The sequence below is a fragment of the Triturus cristatus genome, chromosome 2_2 (assembly GCF_964204655.1).
Source record: "Triturus cristatus chromosome 2_2, aTriCri1.1, whole genome shotgun sequence".
Taxonomy (NCBI): Eukaryota; Metazoa; Chordata; class Amphibia; order Caudata; family Salamandridae; genus Triturus; species Triturus cristatus.
This window is the reverse complement of record NC_140582.1, coordinates 1,008,131,343-1,008,148,762: the sequence shown is the minus strand read 5'-3', so window position 1 is coordinate 1,008,148,762 and position 17,420 is coordinate 1,008,131,343. Positions and strand designations below refer to the sequence as shown.

At 42.8% G+C, this 17,420-nt stretch overlaps 1 protein-coding gene across 1 annotated transcript in view; it reads left to right on the top strand.

Moving 5' to 3' along the window:
• The window catches only part of JAKMIP1 (janus kinase and microtubule interacting protein 1), a 1,879,738-nt gene that overhangs the window by 1,263,385 nt on the left and 598,933 nt on the right, over nucleotides 1-17,420 (top strand). Inside the window, 1 exon segment of the mRNA XM_085642441.1 lies at nucleotides 10,359-10,418. Within this exon segment, the coding sequence (XP_085498567.1) occupies nucleotides 10,359-10,418 (60 nt within the window).

Genomic DNA, 17,420 nt, shown 5'->3' with positions numbered 1-17,420 from the left:
CCGCTGCGCAACTAGAGGCCTGCATCAGCCATCCGGTGCACCGCGACCAGCCATGAGAGCCCCATCGTTACAATTCTTTTGCGCTGGCCCCCAATCGGAGCAACATCAAAGCGCCGGCCACCATGGCGAGCCCGGAGGTCTGAATCTGCCATCCATTGCAACGCAGCGCGAGAAGGCAGCCCCTTCCCCCATTGCACAGCACGTCTGGTGAGCACACAGAGTGTGTTAGCGCTGCGTGTATCTGGAGAGCACAGGGCGCGATTGTGCTTTGTGTATCTAGCGGGCACACCGAGGGGTATTAGCACTGCGTGTTTTTAGACAACATAGAGAGGCGTCCACGCTACATGTATCTGGAGAGCACAGATTAGCGCTGAGTGTATCGGGTGACCGCACAGTAAGAAAAGAAACAAGCTCGTGCGCTACCAGGGGGAAGAGAGGAGGGGGCCTGCGCGATTCACTTGCGGGAGCGAGCGGCTGGCGCCGCGATAATTGATAACATATGCCGCCAGCCGCTCGCTCCAGCAAGTGAATTGCCACACGTGCACGCGTTGCCATTGAAGGCAAAGGAACGCGTGCACGTTTTTCGCCGCAAAGCTGTGCCAATGACTGAAGGTCTCTCCTATGAAGTGCATGCGCGCTGCGTAGGCAAGACCTAAAAATGACCCTCACTAAAAATGCATTTTAACATTGTGAGTTTAGGCATACTAAACTTTATTTTACGGCTTTGTCCCAGGGGTAGTTATGTTTATAAGATGTTATGAGCAAACTTCTCATTCTATCCTATGGGAACAGGTAGCCTTGCAATAGTGAAAAACGAAATTGGCAGTATTTCACTATCAGGACATAACACACTCACCATTGTATGTCCTACCTTTCACATACACTGTCAATTTTGTCACAGGGCCATTTTTGCAGCATAGCTGCAATATCCGCCGCTGTAACTAAATCGGCTGTAACCGGCCATGGCAAACAACTCGGCTGCACCCCCAACCCCCTGGGGGGGCCAGCCGAGCACTTTGCCAGGGCCGGTTTTGGTTCCCAGTCCGGCCCTGATGGCAGTGCCAGAAGGCTCACAGGCTCTGCAATGGCAGGCCTGAGTTACATTTGCTGCAGCCCACTAGCAGCATGTGATTTACAGGCCCTGAGCACACACAATGCACTGTACTGGGGACTGACTAGTACATCAAATCAGCCAATCATGGAAACACCAATCCATAACAATAATTTACAAAGGGAGAACTTGCACTTTGGCTCTGAACAGCAGTGGCAAAGTGCCCAAAGCATCTAGACCAGCAAAATAGAGTCCAACACAGAGCAAAAACACAGGAGGCAACGGCAAAAAATGCCAGGTCTAACAAAATAGTTAACCCTTCTTTGCACAGGTATTTGAGCTTGCTATCAGAATCACATTGTAATCTCCAGTGTCGTCGCATGGGTGTCATGGGTCCTATTAGGAGCAAACAGAAATGGACCCCTCACACTAGTTCACACTAGTTCTGGTAGTGAACGAAGATTAGGATGGACAGGACCCAAGTTATCCTTGTTACTCCAGATTGGACAGTGAGTGTATGGTACCCTGAGATTGAGCATTGGTCCACCACTCACTCTGCCCCTTCAGGAGGATCTTCTGTCGCAGCAGCAGGGCAGGGTTCTTCTACACCTGAACCTGCGCACACTCTGCCTACATGCATGGAGATTGAGCGGCAGCAGTTGAGAGTCTGATTTTCCCCAGAAGTCTCTGAGATCATCTTGGCAGCCAGGTTACCCCCCACAGACCATATTCGCCTTTCATTGGGGCAAGTTTGTGGCTTGGTGTCCTGACAAACATATTGACCCTCTTTCTGCATCCCTGTTGATCATGTTGCTGCGTTTTTTTGTCTTTAGCCTGGCAAGGTCTTGCTTTGGGCACAGTTAAGGGGTATTTTTCAGCCATCTCAGTTTTTTTACATTCTTCAATTCCATTCTTTTGAACTCTCTTCGATCCCTGGGATTGGACGGTCCGGCTTTGGCTTGGATTGCCTCCTTTTTAACTGAGCGCACCTTCCAAGTCTTTTCCACGAAAGCCACTTCCTCCACCTGTCCATTGGCATATGGCGTTCCTCAGGGGTCAATACTCAGCCCTTTGTTGTTCAACATCTACGTAAGACCCCTGGCCTCTATTGCAGAGGACGCCGGGCTGACTATTTTTTCATATACCGATGACACCCAAATTGTTTTCTCCCTTTCCAGCAGCAAGAGCAATGACATATCGGTTCTGAAAATTGGGTTGTCACATATAGCTGAGTGGATGCAAAGGCATCTCCTTAAGCTAAACGGTGACAAAACCGAAATTCTTATCTTTGGGAAGCATAAAGATCTATGGGGCCCGCAACACTGGCCTAGCGAGATGGGACCCCTTCCTCAGCCATCTTCTGTGGTGCGCAATCTCGGTTTTCTTATTGACGACAAACTCTCCATGAGACAGCAGGCCACAAAGGTGGTCGCCATTTGCTTCACTATTCTGCGATGGCTCCAGAAAATTCTTTGGATGCTGCCTCTTGCCACCAGGAGAACCGTTGTCCAGGCATTAGTTACTTCTCACCTGGACTACGGAAATGTCCTCTATCTTGGCGCCGATGCGGCCACTGTAAACAAACTTCAGGTTGTTCAGAATTCAGCAGCCCGTCTTCTCTGTGATATTCCTAGGAGACTATCGGCCACTCAGGCTTTGCGCGATTTACATTGGCTCAGGATCCCCAGTCGCATCAAATTCAAAGCTATATGCTATCTTTTTAAAATCAAGCAGGACTCGGCCCCAAAATACTTGCAAAATCTGGTCCAACCTTACAAGCCAAATCGCACACTTAGATCTTCTGCCAATTGCGATTTTGTTATTCCTCGATTTAAGCTTGTAAAAATGGGAGGACGGACCTTTTCCCATCTAGCTCCCAAATATTGGAATGCGTTACCCACCACCTTGAAAACGGAAACCAATTTTTTCACTTTTAGAAAAAAATTGAAAACTTTACTTTTCCAATGATCTGCATGCCGCCTTAGATGATTCACGGTGTTGTTTTTGAGAGGTCTGTTTTCTTCTTGAGTCTATCCCTTGCGCCGGGAAACCCATTGCGGGTAGCTGTTGCGCGTCATAAGTTGAAATAAATAAATAAATAAAATAAATCTCAGTTTTTTTACGGCTTCCAGACCAACCCTTCCTGTTCAAGTCACCTGTTACAGCACTTTTTCTGATGGGCCTTCAACATATGTTTTCCCTCAAACATTTTGTTAAGCCCCAATGGGAAATTTATTTGGTTTTAACCTTCTTAATGTATTTCCTTTTGAACCCATGCATAGTTGCCCCCTAAGACTCCTCACTATAAAGATAGTTTTCTGTTCACCCTTTGTACACCAGCTTCTTCTCAGACAAACTAGTTATCTGCACCTGTACCTCTTTTCTGACGAAGGTGGTGACACCTTTCCACACCGGCCAAAGCATCACGTTACTGACCTTCTTTGCTCCACCTCAACCGTCCAGGAATGATGAGAGACTTAACTGCTTGGATCCACAAAGAGGTTTGTTGTTCTACATAGATTACACCAAAGAACGCCGTGTGGACGATTGGTGAGCTTTTTTTTAATTCATGGGAGAGAAGAAAGGAAAAGCAGTGCAGAATTGGACCATCTTCAGGTGGATTGTATTCTGCATTAGGATCTGCTACGTATTGGCCAAAAAGCAACTCCCTAAAGGCTTACGAGCTCATTCCAGCAAACCCAAAGCTGCAACCACTGCATTGGCTTGTGGAGTTCCTGCCCTAGACATCTCTCAGGCTGCAACGTGGACATCATTCCAACATTCACCAGACACTACTGCTTTGATAGTCAGATTCATCGTGAAAGGCACTTTGCCCATTTGGTCCTCCAGGGCTTTTTAGTCTGAACTACTTCAAAGACCCACCTCCGAGAAGGTTTTAGCTTTGGCATCTATTCTAAGGAAAGGAATCTGCAGCTAGAAGTCTCTATCAGATTGACAAGTTACTTACCTTTGGTAATGCCTTATCTGGTTGAGACTTTATCTAGCTGCAAATAAACATAGCATAAAGTCTGGGAAGACCAGCGTAGGGGTATTAGTGTGTGAAAGCTTGTTGATCAGTCAGGGTGACCTTTACACCATCTCACTTGTAATGCTCCATGGCCCATCAGAATGCTAAAAAGAGAGAGGTGCAGTGGGCATGTAAGGTTTCCCAGCCTATCCCCTTCCATTAATAAAAGAAATGTATGGGTTAGAAATAGTCCTGCCTCTTCATTTGTGGACCACATGCGTGCCAAGGTCTTTGTTATCTAGGTCTTTGTCAGTAGTTGGATATATTGGAAGAGACTCACCCCTCTGTTCTGCTCTTCTGTGTTGCAGTGGAATAAATCTTGAACAGAGGGTATCATCATTAAATAAGATGTGCTCCTAATTGTTGGTTCATTAAGCTATTTTCTCTCCTTTTCTTTCATTGTGTAGAGTCCTCCCTTTCATACATTCATCGTTCTCCTTTTTCTGACTCCAGCCATGACCCCTGACAGGCTTGCACTCTCCTGGCTGGTTTGCACATATTTAGGCCTTGGGGATGCTTGCCCTGCAACTACACCATCACAAGATTCCCTTTCTGGTATACTATGAGCTTAGTTTTCTTTCAAGTATTATAACCTTCCTCATTCTGCTTGTTTCTCTTTTGGTGGTTGAAGAGGTATCAGAGGCTCTCTTTTTCCTTTGGTTACAGTTCCTGCCCACTGTGGGTTCAGGGTATTGTGGTGTGCGACCAGGCATGAATTCAAATGGGTTGATTGATGGTGTTCTGATATAAGCGTAAAAATGTTCTATATAGCTTTGATCATCGCAAATTTGTGAGCAACAGTCATTTGTATTGTTCCTTTTACCCTTTGGTTCATCTGCTCAACCAGTCCATTAGTTTGATGGAAATAGGGTGTTGTCCCCTTGTGTTTCATATCATAAAACACAAAGTATTCTTTCATGTATTGTGACGTGCACCCTGTTGTCTGTAACCACTTCTTGTGGTACCTTTTCCTTACTGAACACCTTTTCTAAGAATGCAGTTGTACTACTGGTGATTATTTCCTCTAGTAGCCTTGCTCCAAACCAGTTTATTGGTATGGTATATATGGTCTTATGAAGTCCAGAACTACTTTTCACAGTCTTGTGTAAATGGCAATTTCAATCAATCAATCAGCATTTATAAAGCGCAACACTGTCACGCTTAGAGGTATCTGGGCACTGTGTCTCCGTCGAAGAGCCAGGTCTTGAGTCTCTTTCGGAGGTCTGTCAGCGACGGGGCTGGGTGGAGCTGGAGGGGGCGGTCGTTCCATGTCTTGGCAGCCATGTAGGAGATGGAGAGGCCACCGCTGCAGCTGTGACGGATGCGGGTCATCTGCAAAGGCAAGTAAAGAGGAGTGCAGGTGCGTAGCTGATTGGTGGAAGTTCAGTTGATGGTTTAGGTCTTGGAGGGTGTAGTTAGTCTCTTGTTACTTTGTTCATATTCAGTGTAGTCCACTAGTGCATCATCTGTGCCTGTGACCAATATTTCTCTTTCAGTCTTATCTTTGTCATTGTTCTTAATAAGTACTATTGATGTGTCAGTGTTACTATTTTCATTGAATTCTAGCGGGTGCTACATGTCGATCACCTCTAAGGAGTCATTTAATACTGAAAGGTCTTCTTTAGTTTTCCATAAATGGTTGTAAGGAGGTTTCTCTATTGTTATCATTATTTAATCCGTTTTCTGTTCTAAATATTAGTGCTTGTATGATGTTATCTGCCTTTAATTTTTATTTCCATTCTTGCATACCAGTTGTTTATTCCACCCTGTCAGGCAGGTATTTGATGTTGTACATAATGGTCCTGCATGCTCAACTTTTTTGCTTTTAAAAGATCATGTTTAGGCTTGAATCTGCATTCTGATATTAGGATTCCTAAACAATCAACTTCATATGCATCGAATTTACAATTTTCTCTCTTAGTTCGAGACCCTGTGTTCCTGTCTGCTGTTTTTATCTATTCCCATTACATTTTTTAGCCCTTCGTTCCTCCTCTTAACATTTTCTCCTTGTTGTTCTCCTCCTTCTTATGCTTAGTTATTTTAAACAACGTGTAGATTCCTCTTGCAATTAATCAATTCTTATTGCATCAGGCAGTGTGGGTGTCTGTTGAGAAACAACTGTTATATTTTTTGTCTTCACGATGTATTGTGAGCTGGTCCCTTATTAATTGATCACGTAGGCATATTTCCCAAATCACACAATGCTGCCTGCCCCTTTAATGTGGTCACAGATTGGTCAATTGTTTCATGATCCCTTTGTGGTCTTGCATAGAATGTGTTGCTTCATGACAAGATTTACTTCTTTCATATAATATTGGTCCAAGTGCTCAATTTCTTAAGCAACTACATCTGTCAATACATTTCCTGCTTCATCCTTGCATTGCTCGTGGTAATCAAAGACCCTCTGTCTTTTTGTTCAGAGGCCTGTCATTAACATACAATCTTTGTATTGATGTACAGCCCACACTATTGTAAAACATTTATTCTAATGTGACATTGTACAAGAGTGTTGTTGGATCTTTGCAGAAAGAGGGATTGGTTTGTTAATTGAACCCATACGACCAACCTAAAGTTGACTCAAAGGAAGAAGGTTTATATTCTTGACATACAATTCTATCTATGCCCTGTTTCTTCAAATGCTTGCCTATTATTTCATTATTCAAACTGAAAAGGCCAAAGTCTTATATGGTGTTAGGGTGTATGAGATTGTGCTAAACACCACCTGTGGACGGTGCTTCTTTGTCTCCTGCACAGAGGAACCTCTACATCCCACTCTCCACTCCTTCAGGAGAGAGGCACGTCTTGTGGGCATGGGAGCTGCATCACTCACTGCTCAGAAAGAGTTGGATGAAGCTCTGAAATTACTTGGATGAAATATGCAGTCATGCTGCATTTAAGTAGAAGTTTGGCTTTAATATGACTGGTGTGTGGTTGAAAATATGCTTCCTCACACACCACCACCGGTCTCCATGTGGATCTACATGTGTGTATGTATGTATGCATGAATATGGTATTTCTGTAGCACAGACCTAGCCAACAGGCAGGAGAACTCTGTGCATGCTCAAACACAAGCATGAAGTCAACAAGTTCAAGGAAATAAAGCTGGGTTTAGGATGGGTAAAGCACTGTGATGTGGTGGTCTTTAAAGAGGTGAGTATTTAACGGTTTCCTAAATTGGAATAGTGTTCGGGCGCTCAGATTCTAGGTGCATAGATGGAAAATGCCTGTCTTATTCTTTCTTTTTTGCAGTCTATTTTTTCTTAGTCTGGAAACTGAGGGTGTCCTGGCTGTTGGTGTGTTTTCAGATGCATCAGATATAGTGATCTTGTCTGCAACATAAACGGTGGTGCTGGTTGAGATAGTTCTGTAAATTATGCAGCTGGTTTTGAAGATGGTACCGTCCGGCTAGGTGAGCCAATGGAGTTCTATCAGGATAGGGGTGATGTGATCATATTTCTGCAGGCCCTGGATGAAACTTACTACAGCATGTAGGATGCCCCTAAGGGGTGCCAGTGGTACATCAGGGAGGCCATTGAGTTGAGCATTACCACTTTCCAGATGCAAGAGTACGACGACTTGAATGTTTCTAGAAAAAACAGTTTCACTTTCATTAGAAGAGAGAGCTAGTACCATGCTGACTTTGTTTGTTTAGCATTGTGTTTCTTGATGGTGATGGTGGTGTCCAGGGTGAAACCAGGTGACATGGCATTCATTGAAAGTTGTAGTTTGATGCCATTAAGGTTAGATTAGATTTGTGTTTATAAAGTGGGCAAATACCCAAGAGTATCCTGACCCTGGAAGTGATGGTAAGAGAGAAGCACGGCATATCGATGAAAAAGATGAATTTTCAAAAGTTTGCAAATCTCATAAGTTTCGTTATTGGAGTGGCTGGCAAGAGTAAGGCTGTTCATTTCAACAGTCCACATCTTGCACAAACCTAGGTATGTTTGCAATATGTGAGAAACGAAAGCATAGTGCTATTGTAGGGGGATAGCTAGAAAACAGCAAGGTCATTTAACTTCTAGTGGTGTCACACCTAATGGCAAAAACAGAGAGTCTTGAAGATACATTGCTTTCAGACAGGGAACCAATGAAGACTGTTGAGATGAGAAAATATCCTGGTAAATTAAGGACAACACAAACTAAGCATTCTGTCAGGTGCAGCCTATGAAAAACAATGAGTGGAAAGACTTACAAACAGGGAATTACATTAAACCAATCTAGTTGTCATGAGGGATTAGACCAGAGTTTTTGAAGAGGAACCAGGTATGATTTCTCCCTTGACGTTTATTATGCAGAAACAGTTGGCCATATGTTTGTTGACATTTGCCTCTAAGGAAAGTTTGGAACCAAAATGTACTCCGAATTTACGAGCGATGGTTGTGGGATTGGGGAATGTGCCCATAGATTGAGGCCACCAGTAGGAGGACCAGATGGAGGAATCACCGGAATCCAGGACCTCATTCTTAACTGATATTGAGTCTCAACAAGTTGGCATTAATCCAACCGACCACGAATTCCAGGCATCCTTCAAAATGCTTCTGGATGGAATTCTGCCCACCTTCCAGGTGCAAGATGATCATCTGCATAGGCGTAAAAATGAAATCAAAAGGAAGCAGAAGCAATATATTTGGCAAGAGACACCACATACAGATTGAAAAGTGTGTCATTATAAAGGTAGAAAGGTAGGGTGCAAAGTGGACTTCCTGTGACTGTGAAGCATTGGAGAGAGAGAGATACATTGGCTTCTACCTCTGGTGAAGCAGGAGGGTTGTTTCTTTATCACGCTCTTTCAAAGCGCTAATATGACTTTACTTATCCGAAATGACTAGGGAACCACACCCCGTGCTAACCGGGGTGGGTAAAACTATGGTCCTCCTGTTCCTGGAGAGTGCTAATCCTATTTTAAAGGGTTTGATGTTCAGTGAGGTAGCCTACAAGCTCAGCTAGAACCTTATGGATGGTAGACACCATATCCTCCAAAAGTTGGTCCATGCTGCATTGAAGTGCTTAAAAAGTTAGTTGCAATAGGTCGTTTATTTACAACTGATAGACCTGACTAGCACCGGAAAACAAAGGCAATTCAGTACCACAGGGAAGAACTCTAGCCCTGTGCCCAAGACTGGGGCATAGAAAAGAACTTCTGGGGTAGGGGCACAGATAAGAACATGAAACTCAGTGTGGATAAGGGGTGAAGTTATTATTACACTCCTTCAGGTTGCCCTACTCCTCCAACCCGCACAGAAGGCAGTCACAGACGCTTGCAGCCAGAGTGAGAGTGGACCTAGATCCTGGGTCTCATGGTACATTAGAGTGATCCACCGGCAGATCTAGATGACGTAGGGAGCAGAAACTTGTTTAACAGTGGTTTTAAATCTTTAGTCCATTTATAATTCCAAATCAGCAGCAGTACAAAATGTGTCAAATTTACATCAATGGAAGCATTTGATAAAGGAATCATGATCCGATGCAGATGGCTTCTGATCTTCAGAGAAAAAATACAATTTAAAAGAATTGAATTTTAGTTCTGTACTGCAGCTGTGCGATGAATGAAGATGGTATATTCATCACTTTTCACTATAACAAATTATTATAAACTACTGAGCCGTAAGACAAGTCATTGGTTTAATGGACCACCTGCAGAGATGTGAGTGTAAGTAAAGGTGACAAATGTAATTTCTGCGGGGCTAATTCCGCTCTTGAGTTCTGTAATTAAAAATATCAGTTCACTCCCACACTCACGGCATGGTGCAAAGATATGGATATGGCCATGGCGGCAGAAAAGACTGTATATGTACGTAGTGGCTGCCCTAAAAAGTGGATACGACTGTGGGGGGGATGGAACACCTATAGAGGAGATATATGTACTTTACAAACAATGCTTCAAGATCAAGAAGTAATATAAGCCGATTGGTAATAAAGTTGTAATGTGACGAACCTACAATGATGTAACACATGAGCAACAATGTAACGTTTTGAAGGAAGACTGCAGATATTGTATATGAGCAACTGCATGTAAAGTCATCATGTTAAAGAATTATATAAATGTGCCTTTTCTTTGGATATAATAAGAAGAAATTAAAAAAAAAAAAAAAAAACATCAGTTGCTCACCGTACAAGAAATAGAGGCAGAATTTGTAGTAGCGTGCACCATATAAACATAAAATGAATTTCATGGTTTAAGGTACGTTCAAGGGTGTTTTTTCTCTTGTTGGAAACACTGATTTATGTTTCTATCTTGGATATATTGAACACTTAACATCCATATTTCTTCTCTAGGAACGTGAACAACTGCTGCGCTGTAAAATGGCGAAGAGGAAAAACCTAAAGGCACCAAAGGTGAGTCTTTGTTCTCTAATACACCTTCGTTTTAAAAAATCCACTGATCGGTAAAGCTGATAAAAAAGCCCTCTCGGACTTGACTCAGTGAATCAGCTTTTAATTAGATGTAAAACGTTTGCAGTTGTGTATATATGTGTATGGATAAAACGTTGTGAATAAAAGAGTCGATTGAAACTGCCGGGCTTTGCTACCACACACCGAGCTAACTTTGGTCCACAGGACCAAAAATGGTAAAACAGAGGTGAACGCAAAAAGTAACCCATCTCTTTTAGACCAGGCAGTAAAACGTTATGACCTGTCGCATCGCCGGCATACAGACAAATTTAAAATGGTTGTATGATACAGTTGTGCATGTCTTAACCGCGCATGCCTAAACATCCTGGTCTGAACCACGATCGCGCCTTTACCGTACGCGTCTTTACTGTAAATTTAGGGTGACCAACTGGCATGGGTGCAAATTCAGGACGGTGAGTGTAAAAATTCAGGACGAAGGGTCAAAATTCAGGACAAAATTTCAGGACAGGAGGTCAAAATTCAGGACAAAACTTCGGGAAAAAAGGTACATTTTACAGGCACATTAGAGGATGTCGCACAATAGTATAAAAGCAAATAAATAGACAACCACTTAAGTACAAGTCAGAAGAAGTTTATATTCGTTTGAGACAATGGTGCACTTCACAGTTTTTCAGTATGCCCGCAGCTTGCTACCTTAGACGATTCAAAACTCGCATCTCGCTCCAGCAGAATACAAGTGGGGCCGTTTTTATTGTTGATTGAAAACTACTGGATATACAAGGAACTTTGCAGTGCCAGCCCCCAGTCACAACCCCCCGCCCCTTTTTCCAACCTCCCAGGGAAACACCTGATGCCCGGTCTGGCAATTCGGCCTTGCTACCACCCTCCAATGGTGCCCCTTATCTTCACATAGACCGTCTCTCATGTGTATTTAATTTCTTTTATAGTGCTACTCATCCCAAGTATGTAGGGCAGAGTGTCAGAGTGCGTTACATCACACACACACATCATATAGAGACAATAACTCATATAAACGTGAAAGTAAATGCATAGGAAATGTTACTTAAGATAATGGGTGCTACAAGGTGAAATCATTCTTTTATCTATCATTCAGTCTTTCACCATTCATTCTGTCCTTCCATCTGTTTGCCCATCTATACCCAAACATATTGAACCATTCGCAAACCTATCCACCATGTATCCTTCCATCCATCATTTCACTCATTCATCCACCCTTTCACTCATCCATCCATTATTCATCCATCCACTCTTCCACCCATCCATCTATTCACTCATCCATCCAGCCATTTACCCTTTCACCCATCCAGCCATCCTTTCACTTACTCATCCATCCACCCAGTCACTTATCCTTCCACCCATACACCCTTTCAGTCAATCATCCTCCCTTTCTCTCTCTGTCCCCCTTTCACTTATCCATCCATCCTTCCGCCCACCCATCTACTCATCCATCCATGAATCCATCCATTGCCTACCCAGCCGGATACTGGGCACAGTTTCTCCCCATCTCCCTGTTTCTCCCATCCCTCCCATAACGCATTTCTGTAACTCTGCTCTTTTTCTTTCTTCCCTATGTTTTGATTGCTCTTGAACAAATGTAACATGTTAGCCTGTAACTCTGATCCTCATGTAAAGCGCTCTGATACCTCCGGGTCTAGCCAGCGCTATATAAAACTCAATAAATAAATAAATTGACCCAATTACTCATCCATCCATCCGTTCTCTCCTCCATCCACCCTTTCACTTCCTCGCTCATCTATCGATCCTTTTGTCCATCTAACCCCCTTTCACTCACTCATCAATCCTTACATCCACCCTTTCACTCATCCATCCATTCACCCTTTCACTTATCAATTCATCAATCCATCCATCCTTTCACTCATCCATCCACCAATCCACTTGCCTATCATCTACCCTTTCACTCATCCATCCACCCTTTTACCTGTCCATCTACCCCTCCACCCATACAACCATCTATTTACCTTTTCTCTCATCATCCTTCCACTCACTCACCTATCCTTTCATTATCTATCCATTCACCCTTTCATTCATCCATTCATCCTTTCACTAATCCATACAGCCATTCACACATTCCTTCACTTATTTACTCACCCACCTTTTCACATTATGAGCTGAGCCTTTCTCTGCAGAGTTGCAGATAAAAGAGGCCCATCAAGAACTTAACCTTGCTGTAGTTCCTAAAGCAAGGGGTGGGGGAGGATTCACTATGCCCCTGCACATAGGCAATCTGAAAACTTAGAAGTCATGCATGATGCACAGTGCCAGGGCGTGAGGTGACGGTGACATGATGTTGTTTCCAGGGCCTTAAGCCGGGTAAAAAAAACTGGGGGGGTCTCTTCTAAGGGGGTCTTCGATGTAATTAAGGGCGTGGCTTAAAACGCCTAGGCTAAAAATATGTGCTTAGCATAGTGTTCCGCCCGACTGGTATTATGTTGTTTCTGTCATTGCATCCAGATATATCATACAGCAAGTATCATTACACCAACAACAAGCCAGGACTATTGGCTGTCAGTGGTTGTTAGTTTCTTAAAATAAAAAAGCAGCAACCATGGCTTTGTTGAATATGATATTGAAAATGCGCCAGTTCTAAAATGTTGAGACTGTGAAAGAACTGTAAACCATTCTTTTTAACTTGTTTCACAGGCTTCTTTATATAAACTGTTTTCTCACGTTGCAGCATTGGTGTTTTACCTTTCATCTATCTAACAGAATGCCCTGCTGTACACTGCACAAGAGGGATAACTAGCTCACCATTTAGATATGCTGTCATCAGTTAAGCAGGCTCGGGCCAAAATCCTTAATAATTTGATCCAATCATTTAATCATTGAATTTTTTCTTTTGTTTTCGATTAGCTTCAATAATATTTAGTACGAAAGGACAACACTTAACAAATTACACAACTTCCTTCACAAATTACAAAAATTCACATTAGCAAATTCACATTAAACGCAATAATACAATACAATGTTCACACTGAGAGACAACTTGTTAAATTATAAACATCCAGACTTTAACACATATGTACAAATTCAAATTGCTACCAGTCAGCAACAGTACATCGCAAAGGAAACGCTATAGAGCAAACTCAGGGTACCATCCAACAGGGATATTTTAGTTTTTGCAATAGAATATCATCAGATTTAGAATACATTTCGTCAATTGCTACTTAGTTTAAAAACGTAATTCCCTGTTGGTTAAATTAGTGCCAACGCGTTTCACAGCCCATCTGAATCAAAGGGTTTCTCTTCAGGGCTGTGACTGGGTTCTATAATTGTATTCGGAAGGCTCATCAACTTTGTTAGGGGCACAATTTTTGACGTGATTGCTTATTCCTTAGATTGAGGGAAGCATTCAGGTGTTGCAAAGGTTGCTGTTTGGTAGCCAAATTCGCCCAATGTGCAACCTGCCTCGAGAGTGGAAATAATTCAAACCTCCACGTTGAAAGTTCTTCAAGCGCGGGGAGCGCATACAAAAAATATAGTTCTAGAAGTGTACGGGCGGTGATATCGACTTCACATCAAAGGTCAGTCTCAAAGACGAATTACACTTGAGACGCCGAGTTCAAGAGTTCCTGAGCACTGTCGGGACGTTCCAAATCTATTAGCAAGGTTAAACACGAGTTATGTTGTTCCTGGTACACTGAGGCAGGAGGAGGCCACCACATGCTTTTACAGCCGGAGACTGCCCCATTGTCATTCTGTATGTGGCAATCAGCCCCACACAGAATGACAATGCGCAGGGTGGGGCTGCTCTTGTGCTCCAGGAGGAGTGCGAGGCGCCCCAGCAGGGAGCAGAGGCCTCTCACAGGGGAACAGCTCTGCTCCCTGCAACTCCCAAAAGGGATCCTCACGGACAACGGATGTGAGGTCCAAATTACTGACTGTCCGTGAAAATTACGTACGGTTGGTCACCCTATGTACATGCCTTTACCAGACATGCCTTAACAACAAATTTTGTTGTAAAGGCATGATCGTTAACTAAAGTTCACCCCCCTACCCTGAGCCCTAAAACCTGATACTCCAAGCTCTGAAATCCACCTCGCCCGCCCTAAAAACGACTCCCTACCCTGAACCCTAAAACCTGGACACCTGCCCAAACAAGCATTGGCATAGCCAATAAGTCTCGCCTTTGGGTCCTTATGTGTTTAGCTAGAGTTATTGGCTTAGCCAATGTGCTTAAGCTATGTTGTAGAGCAGTGTGGCTGCAGGCAATTATGTCAGCCTGTTTTGAAAAGAGAGAGAAAGAGAGAGAAATTGTGTGTGTGTGTGTTGTTGATATCAAGATGGAAGTTGAGGTCATCGACGTAAGGAATAGCGAGAATTAGTGAAAACGAACGAGGGCTAATAGATAGTATGTGTTCTAGTAAGAGCGAATGTAGGAGATATTAATTGAAATAGAGGATGAGTGTGTGGGTAAATGTGAGAGATAGAGACAGAAAAAAAGAATAGTATACCGAAAAATCAAAAGAGTAAGTGGGAATGCTGAGAGAATTATTGTGAAGAGACAGAGGATAGAAAGTTGAGTAAGAGAAAGAACGATAGAGGAAATGTGAAAGGGATAGAAATAAATATTAGAGATATTGTGAATAAAAGAAAAGTAGTGGGGGAAGAATGTGAAAAGTTGTTGTGAAACAAATTGTGAACATGTTTCGAAAGAAATAGAGAATGTTTGAGAACTAAAAGTGTAAGTACTGTCAGAAAGAAAAAGCTGAAATTCAAGAGAAGAAAGATGGTAGTTATGAAAGAGTGAAAGTTAAGTGCGGTGAATATAGGAGCTTAGCGGATGTGCACGAATAAAAATTCCTTTGCATAAGCTTGCTTTGGCCATTCAGGAAAACCGCACACACGATGTATGCAGAGTCAATAAATTAGTATAAATATGACCAGATTAAGTCACACACCTTTCATTAAAAAACAAAGCTTGCTCCCTAAACCAAAAAGCCCTTAGTTTTGGGTGTGCCTGGACGTTTTTTATGATGTGAACTCTAGCCAAAGTAATCAGTACCCTTCACATGAGCACCAGTTACATTACAAACGGACACATTCATTCTTAGGCATGGGGATAGTATGTTATTTGCCCAAAAGTAGAAGATGTGGAATCTATCAGCTCTAGGCATAATGCCACTTTAATGCGTAGAAAAGACAGGAAGGACTGGGACAGTGTCAGTGGCATGGTAAGTTTTGCTTATTGTGCATATGACTGCCACTGAAAAAAATAAATCCATTGAATAAATAATATGTAAGCACATTATTAATAATTATTTATTAATTGCCTTAAGACATTGGGTCAGGTGTTAAGTACGTGCAGATTTGCTCCAGTGTTATGCAATCTCACACTGCATGGAAGGCACAGACATATCCATTTATCCCTAATTACTCGTTTGTTGTACTTCCAAGCATGAGAAGAACCTCTATAGCACACAGAAGCAGACTGTGCAGCGCTTTGTAGTATGCATGAGCTAGCACTAGCGGTGGGAGGAATTAATTTGAATAATGGGCAGAGTTGGTTGTCCTTTTTTATGTACGGGCGCCTACTACGTTTTTTTTTTTTAAAGAAAGGTGTCCCTATATTGCACATTTGCTTGGCTTCGTAGTGCTGTGAATTAGAGAGGTATTAGTGAAGTGAGGTAACTGGTGAGTGCCACGAGAGAAGGGGTGTGTGTGCTGTATTGTGGATAGTTAATAGAGGTGTGATCATGGAGTGTTCAGCCACCTGCTGTGGAAGTGCCCATTTCTAATGCGTAGAGCAATTGCTTGTAATGAATTGTGTTGCGACACCCGTGCTTTGATCTTAGTGTATTGCTGGCATCTGAATGCCTTGTAGGTGGTGCCATTTTGTATGTATGTTTCGGGTACATGTGAATAACACTATCACGTGCTCAGGCGTAGACAAGGAGACGTAAAGAAACTAGTGTCCAGCATGCACTTCTATGTATTTGTATGTTTCTGGAATAAGTGTAGCCCAAGTAACCTATACTCGGCTATTGGTCCGTGTGGTATTTTTGTTGTGTGTTATGAGTGCAGAATCTTGTGGAGCACTTACGCTCGTATCGCTAATCAATGGTGCCAACATTATTAATGGAGATGGGAACCATCTCTATGGCATTATATATTTGTGCACTACTGATACTAAGGGACATGACCTCATGGAAACATCGAATCCGAAGTTGGACCAAGCAAACACTTTTCTGTGACTTGATGTATGTGTGAGCCCTAATTATGCAATACCTCTGAATCAAGATAAAGCTAATTCAAACAAAGTTGGCAACCATGCAATCTAAACCAAAACGACTCCTGCATTAATAAACTTAGCACAAGCCACGGCACCCCTAGTGTTCAAAAAGGTTGTGCCTAATTAAAGCGGAAGCTGTGGAATAAACAAAGACGCTGAGTTAAACTGCTGGAAATTACGTCTCTAAAGTTGAAAGAGGCATGCTCTCATATAGTGGTTTGATTTTTTGGGATGTCAATATGAAGATTCTATATTTACACAACTTGCCGCTGGCAGTGGCCTCGCATGGAATAAATAGCTGTGCCCGAAGGAGGCAGCAGCTGTGACTGAAAAACACTCCAGTGAAGGTCACTCTTGTGGTGCAATATATTTTGGAAACTGTAAAAATTTGCATTCACTATATGAGTGAAAGTAATTACCTTGGGAGTAAATTCGACGCCTTCACAAACCACCAACGGGAGTTTAGGTAACTGAACGCCGAAACCACATCAGGTTTTCAAGTGGAACATTCACGTGATCGAGCGCAGGAAGTGTAATAGAAGTGGTAAACAGACTCAAAACCACAAAAAGACATGGAGTTCAAAAGCACTGCACGATGAAGATCATCTGCGTGAAAGGGTCTGGCCAGTAATAAAGGACAGAGGAAATGAGGCATGAAGCATGTCTAGGTACCTAATGCCACAACCAATGAAGACCAGAGCTGCCGACTTTGG